Source organism: Entelurus aequoreus, linkage group LG17 (genome assembly GCF_033978785.1).
Source record: "Entelurus aequoreus isolate RoL-2023_Sb linkage group LG17, RoL_Eaeq_v1.1, whole genome shotgun sequence".
Classification (NCBI taxonomy): Eukaryota; Metazoa; Chordata; class Actinopteri; order Syngnathiformes; family Syngnathidae; genus Entelurus; species Entelurus aequoreus.
The window spans coordinates 33633216-33655715 of record NC_084747.1 but is presented as its reverse complement, the minus strand read 5'-3'; the positions used below and the strand labels follow the sequence as shown (position 1 = coordinate 33655715).

At 39.3% G+C, this 22500-nt stretch overlaps 1 protein-coding gene across 1 annotated transcript in view; it reads left to right on the top strand.

Moving 5' to 3' along the window:
- Positions 1–22500, top strand: part of lifra (LIF receptor subunit alpha a) — a 65930-nt gene that overhangs the window by 20400 nt on the left and 23030 nt on the right. Inside the window, exons 2-9 of the mRNA XM_062025516.1 lie at positions 11594–11744; positions 11857–11993; positions 16664–16817; positions 16931–17215; positions 20687–20816; positions 20925–21061; positions 21151–21293; positions 22113–22266. Coding sequence (XP_061881500.1) covers positions 11657–11744; positions 11857–11993; positions 16664–16817; positions 16931–17215; positions 20687–20816; positions 20925–21061; positions 21151–21293; positions 22113–22266 — 1228 coding nt within the window. The 5' untranslated portion in view covers positions 11594–11656. The remainder of the gene's footprint in view (positions 1–11593; positions 11745–11856; positions 11994–16663; positions 16818–16930; positions 17216–20686; positions 20817–20924; positions 21062–21150; positions 21294–22112; positions 22267–22500) is intronic.

Sequence of the window (22500 nt, the reverse complement as noted above, 5' to 3'; positions counted from 1 at the left end):
TAAAAAGTAACATTTCTGTTTATGATGAGGTAAATGTGTAATTGTATATCTGGACTGTAAATACTGTAGGGATGTCACGGTATGAACATTTTTTTTTATCACGGTTATCATTATTATTACCGTATTTTTAAATGTGTTCAAAATTTTCCAAAACTACTCATACTGAAATCTTTTAACCAGGTTTTATTTGAAAAAAAACAAAAACACATTCAAAATGATTTCCTTTGTAGAAAAAACAATATTGTAGATAAGAACACTGTTTCAGGTACCTCAAGTAGACATTAAATGTGTTCTCAGGGCATTCAATCGATCGCAACTGGACTGTTTGGTTAGACTAGATCTGACCAATCTAAGTCTATGAGCATGAACTGGTGAAGCCAACTCGGATGGGCGGCGAGAAGTCTTTAAAGCAGGGGTCTCAAACTCAATTTACCTGGGGGCCACTGGATGCAGAAACTGGGTGAGGCTGGGCCGCAAGAAAAGATTTCTTAAAAAAAATCTAACATGCACTTTTTAATGAATTCACCTCCTTTGAATGGCTTTCCCGCCCTAGCAACCATCTCACTCACCATGTAGCTAGCTTTGACTGCTGCATCGCTCTTTTCGCTTGCTTTCTTGACGAAATCTTGTTGCCTCAGTAGACTGGTTTTAAAATTTGCAACCCGGTTCACTCCCCTAGTATTTTGCATACTCCTCAGCATGTCTAGTTGTATAATGACGTTTCAAATTGTATTCCTTGTGCAACGCAACTTTCTCTGTATCAACTACAGAAAAGAGCTATAAGGATTATTCATAAAGTAGATTACTTAAAACACACTAACATATTATTTATTAATTCGGGTTTATTGAAACTACAGGAGCTAGTAAAGTTACAGACATTATGTGTCATGTTTAAGGCTAAAAGTAAAACATTACCAGCAAATTTACAAAAAATGTTTGTCATCACTTCTGAGAATGAAGAGCATAGAAGAAAAGGTCATTTCAAACATCAGTATTCAAGGACAACTTTAAAACAAATGTGTATATCAGTGGTGGGGGTTAAACTATGGAATTCTCTTTACAAGAGATAAAAGATTGTAAAAATATATTCCAATTGAAAAAATATATAAGGACAGAACAATGAGATCATATGGACAGCCATAAGTGTTTACATTTTGCTTTATATTTATTATTTTACTTATTTTTTGCCTAGTTTTGTATTTGTTTTGTATCATCCTGTGAGGTGTATACTACTTATTTTGTTTTTTTTGTTCGTTTTGTACATCATGAAGTTTTGCACTTCTTGTGTTTTTTTGTTTGTTTTCGTTATATTTGGATGTAATTGTTTGTTTATATGATATCATTAAGTAAGACTACGTACTATGTTGAAGGGGGCAGAAAAATATAAGATTTTTCTTCATCCTGCTCCTTCTCAGGCATTGGTGTGTAAATGTATAATTTAAAAATTGAGGTATAATTGTCTATCGATCAAAGATGCACATCAATGAAGGAGATAAATAAAAATGAAATGAAATGAAATAAGACACGTCGGGGTGCCCCTGTGAAAGAAATATTGCATCAAAAATCGTCTCTGTCTGGAGCCAACGGGAGGAGGGTGGGGGGTGGAGTTTACAGTTACGGTAGCACAATTAGCCCCGAACGGGTTAACATCACCACGTCTGTATCAGCGCTGGGGTCCAGTGCACCACACTTTTGTATTGTCGCTCGCTCCTTCGGCGGAGTGCTCGTCTTCCCCGCCCGGACTGTTTACAACGGGGGCGGGAGCGAGCAGGCGGGCGAGGGAGGGAGGCAGGGAGGGAGGAAGGAAGAGCGTGTGTCATAGAAAAGCGGCAAAATGTTTCTCTGCTTGCATTACGCAAGTGACGTCAATGCATACTTGCCAACCTTGAGACCTCCGAATTCGGGAGATGGGGGGGGGGGGGTTGAGTTGGGCGGGGTTGGGGGTAGCGGGGGTGTTTTTGTAGCCCGGAAGAGTTAGGGCTGCAAAGGATTCTGGGTATTTGTTCTGTTGTGTTTATGTTGTGTTTAGGTGCGGATGTTCTCCCGAAATGTGTTTGTCATTCTTGTTTGGTGTGGGTTCACAGTGTGGCGCATATTTGTAACAGTGTTAAAATATAAATAATATAAAATATGACCACCCTCAGTGTGACATGTATGGCTGTTCCTCAAGTATGTCTTGCAATAACCTGCGTGTGTCTCTAGAAGCCTCATACAACATGTGTCTGGGCTGGCACGCTGTTAGTATGGAGAAAAAGATGATGCGGTGACAGATTCTAGAGGACACTGATGACAGTGCCATCACTGCACGCCCTCGATATTGTCGAGAGCCTCATACCACAACGTGATTGGTAGATTTCTTCAGCTCCGCACACAACGCTGTCAAGCGCCATTCATTTAAAACTCGCGGGCCGCACTAACATTAAACTTTCATATTAAGGTGGGGGCCGCAAAATAACGTCTCCCGGGCCACAATTGGCCCGCGGGCCGCGTGTTTGAGACCCCTGCTTTAAAGACAAACCAAACATCGATTGAATGTCCTGAGATGACAATGACCTGGATGATTGAGAACATTCATAGACAAATTGAATGTGCATATGAAAGCAACACAAGTGCGTAATATAATCTAAGGAACAAAATAAAAACATTACTGTATTTTTTGGACTATAAGTCGCAGTTTTTTTCATAGTTTGGCAGGGGGTGCGACTTATACTCAGGAGCGACTTATGTGTGAAATTATTAACACATTACCGTAAAATATCAAATAATAATATTTAGCTCATTCACGTAAGAGACTAGACGTATAAGATTTCATCAGATTTAGCGATTAGGAGTGACAGATTGTTTGGTAAATATATAGCATGTTCTATATGTTATAGTTATTTGAATGACTCGTACCATAATATGTTACGTTAACATACCAGGCATGTTCTCAGTTGGTTATTTATGCGTCATATAACGTACACTTATTCAGCCTGTTGTTCACTATTCTTTATTTATTTTAAATTGCCTTTCAAATGTCTATTCTTGGTGTTGGGTTTTATCAAATAAATTTCCCCAAAAAATGCGACTTATACTCCAGTGCGACTTATATATGTTTTTTTCCTTCTTTATTATGCATTTTCGGCTGGTTGCGACTTATACTCCGTAGCGCTTTATACTCCGAAAAATACGGTAATTTAAAAAAAAAAAAAAAAAAAAAAAAAGGACGAATTTTGCAAAATGGCACTTGATGGGCATAAGAAGGAACTGCAGTTTTTGTCCATGTAGATGAAAATAGTGTTCATGTATGATATCTAGTCTTATACATAGGGCTGCACAATTATTCATTATGTTAGCTAAACAGTGTTGGGGTAATCTGTAAAAAGCCATTGATAAACGTTATCTATATATTTAGAGACACATAATTGTGTTTTGTTCATTAGCAGTATCAACATGTGAGCTTTTTTTCATTACATGATGCCTTTATCTCTGTTTTTCATTTTGTTAGAGAGAGCTATTTTTTGAAGTTATGTACATTGTGTACATTTATATGTACTAAATGTATGTACATGCTGTATCGGGACAGATCCATTAAGAGTTTGAGCAGACATTGTCATATAGTAATTAACTATACAGTAAAACATTAACAAAATAGTTTTTTAAATTAACAACTTTGTAACATAAAAAGCCCACAATCGTTGTGCCTCAGCTTGTTGATACTTCACAGCCAGTGTTAAATTTGAGCTAGTATTGATGTTGGGACACTGACAGAGTTAGCAGTTAATTAAAGGGTGTGTGAGCATCCCAGTTAACAAAGCAAACCAAATACTTTATCAACAAGTTGTGGCAAAGTTCATATCGCCTGCTGCATGTTTCCTCATGTAATTAACTCTAAGTCACTAAAGGTGAGAGGACATTGTGTTGAGAAAATGAAAGCAACATCAAATATTTTTCTCCTCAGCTGTATACTTTTAGGGTGGGACTAGGGCTAGGCGATTTATTGAGTTTGTAAGATATATCGATATATTTTCAAACAAGTTATGAATTAAGAAAATATCGTAATATCGAGATAATTCATTTCACGTTAAAATGACCAAACGCCGCTTATTTGTTGTGTTCCTTTTTTTCCCCCCCGCTTCTCACTCCCTCTCAAAACTCCATGGGCTACTAAACCCCTCCCCTTTCTCCTTCCAAGACCTGCTCGCACATATAAGAACATCCATGATTGGTTGGTTGTTTACTATGATGAGTCACGATTGATTAAGATTAGGGCTGCAACAACTAATCGATTAAATCGATTAAAATCGATTATGAAAATAGTTGGCGATTAATTTAGTCATCGATTCGTTGGATCTATGCTATGCGCATGCGCAGAGGCATTTTTTTAAATTTTATTTTATTTTTATTTTTAAAATTTTTTTTTAATAAACGGCAACATGTACAAACAGCTGAGAAACAATAATCAAAATAAGTATGGTGCCAGTATGCTGTTTTTTTCAATAAAATACTGGAAAGGATAGAAATGTAGTTTGTCTCTTTTATCCGATTATTAATCGATTAATCGAAGTAATAATCGACAGATTAATCGATTATCAAATTAATCGTTAGTTGCAGCCTTAGTTAAGATTAGAGCAAAACATTACGGACAGGCCAATCAGAGTCAAGATAGGGCGGGTCATCGAACCAGAAAGGGAAATCACAACAGACATCCCAAATGACGACGAGAGAGTCAAGCCGGCAAGTTATATGTTAGAAAAACTAGTGGAAGATGGCTGAGGAATTCTCTTCCTTAGATTAACGATGTAGACGACGTCCAGGAAACCCACAATGCGTCTACTTGGCCACATTTGGACAAATGTATGCATCTGGATAAAACATTCATTTGAGTTGTTTACCATGTAAGCCCAAATCAAAACTGTTTGTGAGTTGCCAAGGCGGGCATATTTTGCACGAGAAATGCTGCCAAAAATGTATGCCGAAGTGAGGAAGATCATAACCGCACAATTAAGTCAAGTCACTTACTTGGCGCTGACCAGAACCGTACATGTGTGACAGTCCATTACATCGTCGACTTGGAATCAAAAAGTGCCTTCCTGCAAATGTATTTTTTTTTATCTGAGTTTGAGGCATTTTGTATTATTTGCACAGCTATGTTATTTATTTTAGGTAGAAATTATATTTTTCTATTTTATTTATGTTATGTAATTCTGTGCTACGTAAACAGTTTCTTTTCTGTGCTGTTAATACCCATCTTGACTGAGTTAATAAAAGTGCCACTGACTGTTTACAGTACAGTTGTCATTCAGTTCAATTTCAGTGACTCTCACTCAAAAATGAATATCTTTATATGTGTACTTTCAGTAGAAAATATATCGAGATACGTATCGAATATCGAGTTTAAGTAAAAATATATCGACACATACTTTTTCGTCCAGCCCTATGTGGGACAAAGGCGTCTGTCTCCAATATTGTCCACACATGTCCCCATCATTACCATGAATTGATTAACGTGGACCCCGACTTAAACAAGTTGAAAAACTTATTCGGGTGTTACCATTTAGTAGTCAATTGTAAGGAATATGTACTGTACTGTGCAATCTACTAATAAAAGTCTCAATCAATCAATCAATCAACTAGCAGTGCACTCTTAAACGCACGTCGAGACTCTACGCTACTGAAGTGAAGCGAGGGAAATACAGTGAAACGAAGCGTTTGGGTCCGTTTACTCCGAGGGAAAATCTCCTGGAGAAAAATCCATGTAGTTGCATAGCGCCAAACGGAACTGGTGCGCATGCGGCGACTTCGTTTCCAGGAAGTAAGCAGTGTTGCCTAACATGTTCAGTTCATTTATTTATTTAATTAATAAAAAAAATCTATGTTAATAAATGACGTTTTTTTTCAATAATTAAAAATGTAAACGGTATTACTAACTGTCGCAGTTTATAATTATACCGTTTACCGTTACATCCCTAAAATACTGTAATAAAAAACGTTCACGCTGGGACTGATTTGTACATTAAAGGAATGTTTATTTCAAAAGCTACAATGTAGGACAAGATGCAACTGATGTTTTTTGTCCTTGTTAGGGTTGCTGGAGCCTATCCCAGCTGTATTGTGTGATTATTTCTGACATGTACTATGTTTATTTTAGTTTTTATACAGTTCATATGTCAGTGGTATTCACAGTTTGAGAAAAGTAATGAAGTATATAAAAAAAAACAATGTTGCGATTTTGGTACCTTTTTATTTAAGATGGGCAACAACTATGTCTGGTAAGTAAGAATATCTTGTTAGTCAAAATAAATGTTTTTGACCTTGAGTTCTGTTTTTTTTTTTGCGGTTTAGAAACTGGCTTGTTATGACTGTTTTCTTGTCCTGCTTGAAAAGGGGAGGCTGCACAAACAAGGCCTTTACACAAATTTGGGTTTCCAGAAATGATTGCATCACGGTACGGTCTGTGCTGCACTTTAAACATTTCAACAGACTTTTTCCATGGCTCTGAATGGTCACATACAATACTGCAAAGTATGTGCTGTTGAAACAAAAAGGAAAAAACACTTGTCTATAACGGGAGCGCTGCTGGCATACAGATTAAACTCAGACTTGGCTTTTAAGTGCCGACCACTTTCTTGTTGTTTGCCTCGTCTGTGGTCGCATTCATCGCTTCGGACTTGCAAACACTTATTGATTTGTGTGCCGGGCAGTTGGAGCTATCAGTTTCTTGGCTGCACTTCCCGGAATCTGGGCATTGGCCAGCTTCCAATCACTGGACTTTCAGGTTACATCCAGTCCAGACAGATGTATTTTTTGTAGAGCTAAGGCTTGGAATCTCATGTAGATATGCTGCTTTTTCCCAAACCCAACCTATTGGGAGTATTTTCAAATGAAATAAATCATAAATGTTCAGTCAAGGAATTATAAGAAAAAACAACCAGGTGTATGTTGCAATAATTCATCGGCAAGTACCTGCAGGTTATTTTGTCATGGAACTTTTGTAGTACTAGTCAAAGCTTGTCCAATTGAAAAGAGCAGCAGCTGTGTGACAGTTGAACGCAGCAAATCCGAGAATTAGCAACACAAACATGCAGGTTCAGGGCGTTCCAGGCTTAAAATACTCTACGACAACATAGCCGCTGGTGCTTCTTCTCATCCATCATGTCGACTTGACGGTCAACTGGATTTTACGGTTATCCGCCTTTTTTCCAGTGTGGATATAATTTGTCTTGTCTTGTTTTAATGCACCCATTTTTAAGCTGATGATGAAAATTGGAGTTTTGTCGACCTGGAAATAAATGGAGTTATGTAAACATGCAATTATGACCTTTTTGGAGAAATATTCCATAACATTGTCATATGGAGGGTAGTGTTTTCCCAATACCAATATTTTGGTACCAGTACCAAAATTATTTTGGTAATTTTCTAAATACAGGTTACCACCAAAAATTGCATTATTGGCTTTATTTTGACAACAATTTTAAAGTACATTAAACATATGTTTCTTATTGCAAGTTGTCCTTAAATAAAATAGTGAACATACAAAACAACTTGTCTTTTATTAGTAAGTGGGCAAACAAAGGTTGCTAATTAGTCTGCTGATGTATGCACTAACATATTGTGTAATTTTCCATTTTATTATTTTGTCAAAATTATTAAGGACAAGTGGTAGAAAATGAATTATTTATCTACTTCTTCATTTACTTTTAATATCTGCTTACTTTCTCTTTTAACATGTTCTATCTACCCTTCTGTTAAAATGTAATGATCACTTATTCTTCTGTTGTTTTGATACTTTACATTAGTTTTGGATGATACCACAAATTTGGGTATCAATCCGATACCAAGTCGTTACAGGATCATACATTGGTCATATTCAAAGTCCTCATGTGTCCAGGGACATATTTCCTGAGTTTATAAACATAATATAAAATAATAATAATAATAATAAGATTTTGTGATGCTAAAAAATATCGATGTAATCATAGTAGTTACGACTCGATACACTCCTGTACTTGGTATCAATATAGTGGATGTTAGGTGTAGATCCACCAATGGCGTTTGTTAAGATTTTGACGCCGGTGAGGTACTGTGTGTAGTGAAGCATGTTTAGCTATTCCTCGTCCTGCAGGGATGATACTTGTAAGAAACATACTTTATTTGTCGCCATGGAGACCAGGATTAGTGATTTAGAAGTAGCTAAAACACTGCTGACTGCGGCTGGTCTTTAGCCGCTAGCTAGCTAGCCATGTCTTAAAGTTAAGTTAAAGTTAAAGTTAAAGTACCAATGATTGTCACACACACACTAGGTGTGGTGAAATTTGTCCTCTGCATTTGACCCATCCCCTTGATCACCCCCTGGGAGGTGAGGGGAGCAGTGGGCAGCAGCGGCGCCGCGCCCGGGAATAATTTTTGGTGATTTAACCCCCAATTCCAACCCTTGATGCTGAGTGCCAAGCAGGGAGGTAATGGGTCCCATTTTTTTATAGTCTTTGGTATGACTCGGCCGGGGTTTGAACTCACAACCTACCGATCTCAGGGCGGACACTCTAACCACTAGGCCAAGCACCTCTTCCTGAGGGCTTTTCAGTGCTATAACTTTATCATTAGTTTTTAAGCCAAAATGCGTTCGTTCTCCCTATTCTGTCTACACACTGTGTCTGCTTGTAAGTACTCCGTGATTGTGTGCTGCCGAACATGCTAGTCTGCTCGTAAACCAGCAATGACACGACGTGACGACGACGGACCAGTACTTTTCAGAGGTGGTATAGTACCGAATATGATTCATTAGTATCGCGGTACTATACCAGTGGCGTGCGGTGAGGTTAAGGTCTGGTGAGGCACGACTGCATCATCACAGTCAGATTTACAAACATATGAACCTGCAGTGCAGGTGTAGCTAATGTTGTGTCCCTGCGGTCGTTTGCGGCTCCTGCAGCGCGAGCATTGTTGTTTTTGCACTTTTTGGCTTCTTGTTAAGTGACTTTTTTTGGGTGGATTCGGTCTTGCACGTGGAGGGTTTGGGTGTGGGCTTTGGTTGGTGTGGCCGCGGTGCTCCCGTCGGGCAGTGCATTCTGCGGCGGAGGTGCTTGGCACCAGGAGGCGGGGTTATGATACGAGCCTCACACAGTGTGTCTCCGCAGCAGATTTATGATCGCTCAGCACTAAAAATACATTACACACATACAGATGTTGACAAAATACACTGTACATTATATACCTCAGCTAACTAAACTATGGAAATGTATAATATAATTCATATAGCAATACAGTCTCACTGCACAGCAGGCCAGCAGTTAGCCGAGTCGCAATCCATGGTGAGGCACAAGTGCCTCAACTGGCTGCTGATCACCGCACCGTCTCTTCTCAGTATTTGAACGGCAAATGTGAAAATAAAAATAAAAATAATCTAAAACTGGTGAAGTTAAATGGAAAATAACTTTAGTATAATCACTGGATACATATAACAATTTAATTAATTTTTTTTTCTTTTTCTTTTTTTTTTCTTTCCATGATGGCAGGTGAGGCCCCGCCTCTCCTGCCTCTAGTGACTGCACGCCACTGTACTATACTAATACCGGCATACCGTACAACCCTAATGAAGGTTTTTTTTTTTAAGTTGGTGTCTTTGGATCTGTTAGCTAAAAGTGCTAATGACAGCATTAGAAGCTGAAGTTTTAGTTCTCATAAATAAACTCAAGTACACCCAACCTAAGAGGATCCAATACAAGAGCTGTGCAAATGCACATATAAATGCACACGGTCAGGTATTAACTTGAAGGTTTTGTGTACAGTATATTAAAGTTTAAGATTAAAGTACCAATGATTGTCACACACACACAAGATGTGGTGAAATTTGTCCTCTGCATTTGACCCATCCCCTTGGGGAGCAGTGGGCAGCAGCGGCGCCGCGCCCGGGAATCATTTTGGTGATTTAACCCCCAACTCCAACCCTTGATGCTGAGTGCCAAGCAGGGAGGCAATATTCAGTGTTTCCATCCATCCATCTTCTTCCGCTTGTCCCTTTCGGGATTGCAGGGGGTACTATCTCAGCTGCATTCGGGCGGTACACCCTGGACAAGTCGCCACCTCATCACAGGGCCAACACAGATAGACAGTCAACATTCACACTCACATTCACACACTAGGGCCAATTTAGTGTTGCCAATCAACCTATCCCCAGGTGCATGTTTTTGGAGGTGGGAGGAAGCCGGAGTACCCGGAGGGAACCCACGCAGTCACGGGGAGAACATGCAAACTCCACACACAAAGATCCCGAGCGCAGGATCGAACCCAGGACCTTCGTTTCCCATACAGTTATTTAGTGGGGCAGGCCGCAACATGATTAGATGACATACAGTAATAAAAACATTTCAGTTTAGTTCAGTTTCAGTTTATTTCAAACATACATACGATATAATGTAATGCATCACACAATTCCAGTTGTTTCATTACAGCACGTCCGAAAAGAAATAGGAAGAAGCAGAGCTTATTTAATCCTACGCCTTTTCATACCATAGCAATTGTATCCAGTTTCCTTGTTCTCTGTAACAGAACAGTGAACAAATAAATAATATACCATAGTAAGCAAACAAATATTAAATACATAAATAATCTTTGTCTCAATAAACATTTTTTTAAAAAGTGTTATGTTCATCATAATTCTTGTTCCGTGTACTTTGTGAACACTTGTAGTTTGAACTCTCTCTTAAACTGAATCATATTGGTGCTTTGTTTGAGTTCTTTGCTTAATCCGTTCCATAATTGAATTCCACATACTGATATGCTAAATGTTTTAAGTGTTGTACGAGCATACAAATGTTTTAAATTAGATTTTCCTCTAAGGTTATATTTCGCCTCTTTTGTTGAGAAGAATTGTACATTCTTGGGTAGCAGGTTATAGTTTGCTTTGTGCATAATTTTAGCTGTTTGCAAATGCACCAAGTCGTTGAATTTCAATAATTGTGATTTAATAAATAAAAGGTTTGTATGTTCTCTATATCCAACATTATTTATTATTCTAATTGATCTTTTTTGTAACACAGTTAGTGAATGAAGCGCACATTTGTAGTTATTTCCCAATATTTATACACAATAACTCAGATATGGTTACACTAGCGAGCATGTATTCGTACATTTCAGATACTGACCTTAGAGTGGTCAAGAATTTCATACACCAGTTTCAGGGTTTAATACTTGAGTATTTGTCCGGCATTTGGAGGAATCTCGAATTTCACTTATTTTCAAATGCAAATGTTGACATGTAAGGACAAGACTCTTCTTTTGCTTTCTTTTATATTTATCCATTAAAAATGTTATATTGCTCTCACTCATTGTCAAGCACATTTTACATGCAGTTTTACACATTAAGAAACAAATACAAACATACAGGCAGCTCAAAATGTTTTTTTTTAATTATTTTATTTTTACATTTTTTATTTGTTTTTAATTCAAGTTTATTCACAATACCATATTACAAATTACAACATAACGTTAATACAACATTATCCCCACATCATCCATTAAACTTAGAGGCATATGCATTGTAGCAAAATAACGGGATACAATGTCTTCTTGGTTTTACTTCAAACTGTTAATTGTGCTTTCCATACTCTCACAGGGTCATTTCCTGTCAGCATGGTGCTGCTGTAGTGGAGAGGAACATCACCACCAGTCACTCACCATGCTTCAGTTACACACCAGCTGCAGGCCTGTCTGGCTCATCTGTTCTCTCCTTGGCCTTTCCGTGGTACACACTCAGGCCCAAAATGGTAGGAATCTCTACACCGCTTTTCATAACAATCCCACTTTTAATACCCACCGTGACCATGCGCAATGTGTTACAAGATGATAATGATAGTCTCTTTACCTGTTTCCCTTTAGTCCTGACTGCACCCGAACAGGTGAGCCTGTCACCCAACATGACAACGCAGCAAATATCCATATCATGGCTGGGAGGCGGCTCTACAATGTTTGACGTCATGATCCTCAGGACGGAACTCAATGAAAGTGTCTTCTATGTGAGTGTTATTCTTTTGTTTTGTCATTTTTTGATGTGGGATGATTGTTACTTACTTACATAATTACTTTTCTTTGACACACCCCTTTTTTAAGCTCCTGGAGCCTCATTTTAAGACTCTGCGTTGGTTTGAATGCAAAACATTGCGTAAGCACAAACCTCAGAATATACAAAAAAACAAAATATTAAAGCATGCTATGCACACTTGTACACACTCTTCTCATTATAAATCAAACCTGCAGTGAATTGTGTACAAAAGAGTTCCACCCTGGTGTTCTTCCACTATTCCTCCCACAATCATCTATTTATGGTCATGCTAAATCGCTCATGAATATGGTGATGAGTTAAAAGGATAACAAGTTGGACTATTAATGAAAGAAGATGGACATAGTGACTTCAAAGAAGAACACAATGTTTTCAGATTAATGCTTATTACGTTGAACACCGTATCCTGATACATTTTTTTAGAAGTAAGTAATGTCATATTTAATTTTAAAAATAAATAAATAATGGGAGTTGAAATGTCAATATTTGACCAATCATAGTGCCAACTCCACCATGACTGAGAAATGTTGCTCAGATGAAGAAAAACAAGTTCATGTCTTTGCCTTGTTTGCCCAGTCTTAGTACAAATAATGTATTCATTATTTATATCTTTATTTTGTTAAGTAATGCAAAAAGTCACCATTACCAATATTTAAATGTTTGTGGGCAATATTTTTTTAAAACCAATTTTTGTCTTACAAAAATATTTGAGTGGTAATAATAATATTAAAGATTACATTACATTACTGTCAAAGCGCTTTGAGTACCTTGAAGGTAGAAAAGCGCTATACAAGTATAACCCATTTATAATTTATTTATTTACATAGTGGTTGTATATATAGGGCATAGATGCGTGAGGTTTTAACATTTACACTCCAACCGTGTATTAAACACCCAAGGTCTAAGGCAGTGGTTCTTAACCTGGGTTCGATCGAATCCTAGGGGTTCGGTGAGTCGGGCTCAGGGGTTCGGCGGAGGTCAAGACACACCCGACTCATCGTGTAAATAAAAACTTCTCCCTATCGGCGTATTACGCATACGGCAACAGCAGAAGTCAGACTTATTTGCAGGTGTGTAATTTGTTGTGATTTTATGCACTGTGTTGGTTTTGTTCTTTGAACAAGGTGATGTTCATGCACGGTTCATTTTGTGCACCAGTAAAAAAACAAGGTAACACTTAAGTATGGGGAACATATTCACCATTAATTAGTTGCTTATTAACATGCAAATTAGTAACATATTGGCTCTTAACTAGTCATTATTAAGTACTTATTAATGCCTTATTCAGCATGGCCTTATTATAACCCTAACCCTCTAACCCTGGCCCTAACCCTCTAACCCTAACCCTAACCAAATAACTCTAAATTAAGTCTTTGTTACTTAGAATATGTTCCCCTCGTGTCCAAAAAACTCTAAATTAAGTCTTTGTTACTTAGAATATGTTCCCCATACTAAAGTGTTACCAAAAACATATAACTTTATCTTGAATTTGAAAAAAACCAACATTTTATTTTTCACTAAAGAAGGGTTCCGTGAATGCGCATATGAAACTGGTGGGGTTCGGTACCTCCAACAAGGTTAAGAACCACTGGTCTAAGGACCTGGGGCCGTACTTATCAAGCTTCTTAGAGTGCCATTTTACACTTAAGTCCTGAGAATTTGCAAAATTTAGTCCTACTCTCAAACTTAAGAATAAAAGCTTTTTATCAACGTTCTTAAGTCTAAGAATCACTCCTACTCTCCACGATATTTAAGAGACCTTCAGAGGTGTCTTAAGTGGTTAGGAGTTGCCAGCAGGGGATGGCACTGAGGCGAGAGAGACGTGCGCGAACGTTCAGGGAACGGAACAATGTTTTTTTTTTTTTGATGACGAGCAGCTGATCAAACGGTATCGTTTAGACAGAGCGGATATTATTTTTGTCACAGATTTAATTGTTGATTTCTGCATGTGTCTGCAGTGGGCTAGTATATATGGAGCCACCCACACCAGTTTCAAATTAGTTGCCTAATTAATGAATTGGAAAGAAAATGTTATGACAGTAGCGTATGTGTGTGGCCGTGAGGTGAGTGACGTCAGTGAGTGTGTGGGCGATAGAAGAGAGGGAGCGGTAGCGTGAGTGCCGGCGGGGACTAGTTTGTTTTGTATTATTTTGCAGTTTATTGTCAAAATATACACTCCCATTGTCCACTTAAATATTTCCAAGATATTTCTTTATTCTTAGACAACGGATTCCCTTCCGTGATTGGTCATTTCTATGGACACAGAAATGACGTCACCTAAAATTCCGTTTACGGCACATAGTAATGTCGTAATTCAGCTCTGAGTGTGACACTTAAGATTCGGTCCTACACTTCGCTGAAAGTGTGAGTAAGACGCTTGATAACTAACTTTTAAGTGCAGCTTTCAGCGAAGAATTTATTTACTCTTAAGTCAACTCTTAGCAGACTTCTTAGGAGTAATTCTAAGAAGCTTGATAAGTACGGCCCCTGATTTACTAAGGGTTTGCCTGCACTAAAACACGTGCAATCCTTGATACCACACGCAAAGCTGATCTACTAAACGTGCAAAAAATGGATTGCGTCTGTTAGGTGAGCAGAAAAAGGTGTGCCATCCATCTTGCATTTTTGTCTTCATTAATATGCAAAATATATCCTGATCATCAAAACGCCCACAACACTGGGAGGAGAAGATGCAAATACATTAATACAGCACGCGCAATGTGATTTATCAACACTGATCACTGTTTTGCCAACAATATTTGGCAATTTATGTAGCATGTGTCAGAAGGACGTGCAAACTGACAGTTCCAATGCTTGCGCTGCCTGGACAGACAAGAATGCTGCGTCCTACGTGTGTGTGTCAACATTTTGGTGGACAGTCAGGAATAAAAATATCAGACGTATCGTCTATTCATCAATTTAATTTAAACAATGTATTGCTACTAATGACTTATGGAGCTGATTAAAATGAAATAAATTGATTTGTTTTGGTGTCTGCTGGCGTTTTTTTGAATGTCGCTTTTATTTATTTTTTTTAATTTAGGAAATATATTGCTATAATATACCTCTTACATGACAAGACGTCTTTAATTATGCATTATCTTGCGTTTTAGTCATTCCAGACGCACAAATGCACCGGTGATGCAATCCACAGCCTCGCACACTGCACGTGAAAGTGAAAGAAAAATGTCAAAGTGTCAGTGTGCATATCTTTCTGTTTTCTACATTGCGAATCAGAAAATGTGTTACGGATTATAGATGTGTGCTGCTTGTTTAACACATCACACACAGGTAGGAGCATGGTAACATGAATGTGAAGAAAATGATCGTCTCTGTGCAAAATCCTCATTTACGGTAAATAAGGTGGTCTGCACCACTTCTCAATTGCACACGCATTTTTAGTAGATCACACGCAACACGCCCACTCATAGAACATGCTATTTTATTTTTTGCATACGCTGCCTAGCGCGTTGTTTAAATCTTAGGAAATGAAGCCCTTAATGTATTAAAAAAAGATAAATATATCAATTTCCAAAATTCATAACATGATTTTATCTAACAAAATAATGTGCTGCAATCCATATTTGTTGGTCTTTAGTTTTTTAAAAATACTTTTCACACACATATCCAAAGATGCACCTCCCAAACTATTTAAAAATGCTGACATATTGGACTAAAAAAAATGTTTTTCATTATTTTACAATAAATAGCAATCTCATGATTTAAAACTAGTAAACATCCATCAATCCATCCATTTTGTACCGCTTATTCCCTTCGGGGTCGCGGGGGGCGCTGGAGCCTATCTCAGCTACAATCGGGCGGAAGGCGGGGTACACCCTGGACAAGTCGCCACCTCAACGCAGGGCCAACACAGATAGACAGACAACATTCACACTCACATTCACACACTAGAGCATATTTTAGTGTTGCCAATCAACCTATCCCCAGGTGCATGTCTTTGGAGGTGGGAGCATGTTCCTAAATATATCTTGAAACAGATTTGACTATAAAGTTAAAGTCCCAACGATAGTCACACACACACTAAGTGTGGTAAAATTATCCTCTGCATTTGACCCATCCCCATGTTCACCCCCTTGGGAGGTGAGGGGAGCAGTGAGCAACAGCGGTCGCCGCGCTCAGGAATCATTTTGGTGATTTAATCCCCAATTCCAAACCTTGATGCTGAGTGCCAAGCAGGGAGGTAATGGGTCCCATTTTTATAGTCTTTGGTATGACTTGGCCGGGGTTTGAACTCACGACCTTTCAGTCTCAGGGCAGACACTCTAACCACAAGGCCACTGAGCAGGTGCATAAATGCATAAAGTGCATAAAATGTACTCTCTTTGCCGTTTTTTTGCAGAATGTTGTTTTTTAATGACATATTACCATTATTTTGACAAGAAGAACCTCATAATATATATATATATATATATATATATATATATATATATATATATATATATATATATATATATATATATATAAATAATTTACTGTGAATAGGAGAAAGAAAGTGTGTTAAATATGGGTAATGTCCTTGGAATGCTATTTTTAAAAGGCGTAGTGTAGAGGGTTAAATTTAATTGCTAAGAATGCGTTCTATCACGCTCATCTCCTGTGTTTTAGGACACGCTGCCTGTGACTGTAAATCAGTCAACTGGTCGGTACGAGTGGAATTGGACCTCAGCAGAACCTCTGGAATGTACTTCGTTGTCTGTCCAAATTCGCTCAAGAGAAGGGCAGACGACGAGTGAATGGAGCGACACGCATATCCTCCAAGGTCAAACTGCTGCTGTAAAATTATGTGTCCACTGTGCTTGAATAAAACAACAAGTCTATTTATATCCCTTTGCTCTTAAATAATCTGCTTCCGCCTACTGTTTCCTTCCTTAGGAGAAGATCTGCCCACCAATAGGAAGTTCAAGATGTACCCAGTGGACAGAGCTGTGGTTGCGGGGGACAGCACCACTTTCTGTTGCATTGTGGAAGAAGGGCGGCACTTTGGTCGCGTAACTTACGGCAACACAGTCGTGAACGCCACCCGGCTCAGTCGGCGAAGTTACGGCTTCACAGTGGCCAACCAGTCGCCATCCAACAGCTCCAGCTCGGGGACCAATGTCGTCTGCTGGGACAGCGTTGACAAGAATAAGCTGTCTGGAACCGTGGTCTTTGTTGGATGTAAGATAACGGTTAAGAATACGGGGGTATCTTGATTTTCATTTAGTGTGCCCTGAGAGGGACAAGCGGTAGAAAATAGATAGATGGATGGATGATTCAGTTCTAAATCTGAAAATTTAAAGTGGACATTTTCACCAAAACTTGCTGAGTTTCATACACTGTCTTGCTTTTAGTTTGATTACAGAAAGTCTCTGTGGGTTTTTTTTTTAAATACGGCTGCGAAAAAAGCCTTCATACAGACAAATAAAGTTGTAACATACTGTAATAGTCCGCCTTAAATTTTGTATTTTCATTGTGTCACTGAACACACCACACTGCTACAGTAAAACGTCTTGTCAAAAAAATCAAGGTTAAAATGGCGCTTACCGGTTATCCGCCGTAGTTCTGTAAAGAGCAAAGGTTTTGCGCGTGCATGTGATTGCATCAGTTGTGGTAAACAAAGTCATAGGAGCACACAATCGCTGTTGGTGTGATCTTGGATCTAAAAATACTGCCAGCACTCTGATATGGCAAAGTACAAAGGTGGAGTTTGTGGGACTCTTTCCTACCTCCGCCAGTCAAGAGTAGTCAATAAAGCTAAAACGGTTATTCGTCCTTTTTATGCATTTTGCTTTGTTTTACGGGTGCACAACTAGAACTATTCTCTATAAAATGTGTTTTGCATAAACATGTTTGGGTCTTTGAAATTTATTAGGTTTACATTGGATTTATTGTACCCCGAAAGAGGCAAGCGGTACGAATGATGGATGGATGGATTTACCATGGGAAAAATTGTTAGTTTTCATATGATTATGGACCCTTTGCAACCAAGGCCGCCCTAATGCACTGGCTTACCTGGGCTAAAGCCCAGGGACCCCACCCAAGTAGGGGCCTTCGATTTTGACGGTGAAATGCAATGTTTGGTGTTCATATCTGTCAATCACAAACAGCTCAGTCTTGTTTAGCGATTGTGTACACTCTCTCTCTCTCTCTCTCTCTCTCTCTCTCTCTCTCTCTCTCTCTCTCTCTCTCTCTCTCTCTCTCTCTCTCTCTCTCTCTCTCTCTCTCTCTCTCTCTCTCTCTCTCTCTGTCTTTATATCTCTCTCTCCCTCGCCCTCTCCCTTTCCCTCCCTCCCTCCGCTGCTTTGTTTTTTTCTACTGCTCCGAGCAGGTTTGAGGGACCATTGTACTATTATCGTACTAAAACAGGCAGTCCTCCCAGATCGCCAGCACTTTACTTGAAGTTTACTGACTTCTATTACAGACGTGCATGCGCTCGTCACAAAGGAAATGTATTCATGAACAAAATTATTTTTTAAATTGTGTGATATTTTTGCTGTACTTTTGAATGAAATCATGATTTTTATTTTTCAAAGTATGTTTTCGGGGTCGGGGGTGTTGACGTTAAGGTTGGAGTGGGGAGGTTTGTTGAAACTCTCTCAGCCCCAGGTTAAGTTGAGGTTAAGTCGGCCCTGTTTGCAACGGATTAATAATGAAAACCGAGATACCACTTTGAAAGTTAATGCTTTTCTCAATTTACACATGTATTTAGACCGAATGATTATACTTTTCCTGTAAGACGCTTAAAGATGAGATCATAGGAACAATATTGTTGCAGTAAAACATTGATATACCTTGGAGTAGTCAGTGTACAGCTGTATAGCTTTACTATCCACAGAAAATGAGTCAACATGCGGCCATTACTGTCTAAATGTTTAATGGCATGCTGGACGGAGTACAAGAAAACAGAAAGTCTTCAGCAGCATTTCCAGTCTCCAACAGAGTAAAACAAGGCTGTGTGCTTGCTTCAGGAGGCTTTAAGCAAAAAACAAGGTTTAATTTCAACAGATACTGTCAACGATTTCCTGTTTGCTGATGATTGTGCCCTCAACGCTACCCCCGAAACAGACATGCAACACAGCGTTGACAAGTTACATGAAGCTTGCAATAACTTCGGGCTCACAATCAACACCAAGAACACAGAGTCGATGCACCAACCAATTTAAGGGACGCACTACGTTCAACCCAACATTTCCGTCAACAGACAAAGACTTAACGTATCTTGGTGGTTAACGTATCTTGGTAGTACTCTTTCTTGCGTAGTTGGTATTGACGTCAACACCAGACTCACCAAGGCAAGAGTACACAAGACCGTGTGGGACAGAAGAGGTATCACCACAAAGACAAAGATCAATGTGTACAAAACAGTAGTGTTCACTACCCTGCTCTTTGGCTGTGAGTCTTGAACGGTCTACCAACGCCATGCCAGGAAGCTGAACTACTTCCACACCACCAGGCTGAAGAAACTACTTTGCATAAAACAGCAAGACAAGATCCCAGATACAGAGGTGCTCACCCAAGCCAACCTTCCCAGCATCCACACTATCCTGATGCAGACCCAGCTAGGCTGGGCAGGCCATGTAGTCCGCAGACCATCGCCTCCCTAAGAAACTACTGTTCGGCAAACTCCAGTGTGGTAAACGCTCCCTTGGAGGCTAGAAGAAGTGCTTCAAAGACACTCAAAGCTTTACTGAAAGCCTTCAGCATTGGCCACAACTCGGGGGAGCTATGGAAAAAGCAAGGCAACAGGCAGCTGTTTACAGTGGTGCAAAGTCCCATGAATTTCTGCAGCTGAGCCACGCAGGTAAGACAGGAAAAGCAGTGCCACAAAGTTTCCCACAGCAGCCACCATTCCTTGCCCATACTGTACCAGAACCTTCAGAGCGCGATTGGCCTGATCAGTCATCTCCGTACCCACAGGGACAGACTTTCCCGGCCCCAGGAAGACTAGATGGTCCTTGTCTATTTGACGGACAAGAGAGACTGTCTAAATAGCTGTGAACATGTCCAAATTGTGTCCAAAGTATCAAAATTAGGAGTGAGCACCATTATTCTATAGCACTGCAAGGAATCCACCAGAGCTGCACATATTGTTCCGGAAATTATTTTTGACCCTTCAATGATGACATCACTGGTGGATGTTAGACCTTTTGCACTCCTCCACTATCCATTTGGGGATGCCTCACAGATGCCCAAACGGGTCTGGATACATACTTGGCCACTCCAGTAGCCTTCAGCAAGGCACTTGGTTTTATTATCATAGTCGGAAACTGCCATTTTCACAATGATTCATAATGTCACATTGTGGTCTCCTCTCAGTGAACCACAACTCCCCAGTGGTGGAAGCATGCATGCAGTCCTACACCATGACGCTGCAGCCATCATGCTTGACTGTTGGCACAATTATCTTGCTGCTCACTTGTGTTTCCAGTTATTTAGACAACCATGGCTGTATAGTATGTTGACTTATTTTCAAAAATAAATGCATTGAGACTGCTGTACAAACTGTACACTGACTACTTTTAAGTATCAAAGTAGATGTATCTAAGATAGAAAACTGCCCTGGTTGCAGAGGAGATTGTAGATGATTTCGGGGCATACTGGTGATATGTTTATTCAACTGATCATTTATTTCTGTTTTTACTTTCCCAGATCCTCCACTGCTCAGTGATTTTTTTTGTGAGACTCACGATTTGACGTCAGCTGTGTGCCAGTGGAGGAGAGTGCGAGACACCAGATTGTACGGCAGTAAGCGGCGAACAGTCTACTCACTAAACGACAGGTACTTTGGTGTAATTGTGCACACAGATGTCAGATCCATAGCACTGTTCATCTTCTAGAGTGAGGAGAGCATCCCTTCATCTAATATGAGGACTTTTTTTATTTGAAGGGAATGTGCGAAACAAACCATTTCGGAACAGCCCATTACTTGTAGCGTGGCGCAGTGGGAGGGCAACTGGACGCTGGAAGCTGTGAATCCTTTGGGCCAGTACAGCATGTCAGACTCTGCTGAAATCCGGCACAGAGGTAGGATGCACAATTCAGTTGTTTATGCTCAAGAAGCACATGTGTAAGACTGCCTTCAAATATTTTTTTTGTTCCATTTTCAATTCCAGTGCGGCCAGTGGCACCTCAAAATATAAGCACTGTCGTCCGTGCATGGAATGCCACCATGTTCTGGAAGTGGGAATATGACAGCTATACTTCCCTGGCTCTGGTCTGCCAGGTAGAGCTCAGTTCTCAAGATAATAAAACAAAGGTGACTTACTAGCTCCCTTTTATATTTTCTATATAAGTGATTCTCACACTGTGTCCAATGGTACGTGGGCTTCATCTAGTGGTACGCCAAAGAATCCCTTAAATATTATTAAGTATTAATTATTAATTATATTTAAACAAAGTGTTTCTGTTCTAACTGTGGGTAATGTAGCAGTGGCCAAAATATTAAATACACTTGTTAAATAAAACCTCTGCCTTGTTTTAATGAATACTTTGTTATGATCCGCTGCCCGGATCATAGTTTTACGTTTTCAAGTCACATGTGTTTTCAGCACCTTGTTTTGTTTCTGTTGCCATGACGGCAGATTATGCTCAGCTGCCTCTGGTTAGTGTTCGAGACGCTCACCTGTTGTCCGGGCACTAATCAGAGGGCTATTTAGTCTTTGCCCGGGCCTCACTCGGCCTGGCTTCCTAATTTGCTCATATGCAACAAGTATCGACCTCTTTGTTTCCTGCTAGCTTTCAGGCTATGCTATTTTTTTTGCTTGCTAGCTCCCATGCTAGTCGTTTTTTTGTTTTTTCCTGTCTGAGTTAGTTCCAGAATAAATCATTTTTCTACCTGCAAGCTGTGTCCGAGCCCGTCTGCATCCTTGGGAGAACACCTCGCACCACGATGCGACCCGGTCGTTACATACTTAGGCTTACTATGCTACTGTAATTTTATGTTGGTCATTATGGTGGTACTTGGAGAGCCAAGTGTTTTGTGAGACGGTACTTATTAAAAATAGTTTGAGACATACTCTTTTGTAACACATGTTAGTTACATTCATTAATTTTTATTTTTTTTGTGTGTGTTCAGCGCACCTTCACAGGCGTCGGCCTGAGAACGGTGAGTCTTCTGGACCTGTATCCTGATGAGGATTACAGTGTTAGAGTACACTGTGGTGCCCAGAAAAATTTCTGGAAGTGGGGAAACTGGAGTAAACCCTATTCTTTCAGAACAAATATAGATGGTAAGTATGCAGCAGTCAGTGTTTCTGCACTATTTTGCAGTACAGTAACCAATTTAAATGTTCTCAGCAAGACCAAGCTAGTTTAGAATTTGATTTAAACACCTATTGACATCCCCAGCAATTTAGATAATTATTTTTTTAATTAAAATATACCTAACCACTGTACGCATTATCTGCATAGTTATTCAAATGGATTTTTTGCAATTACTGATCATATTTTTAAATTGTGACTTT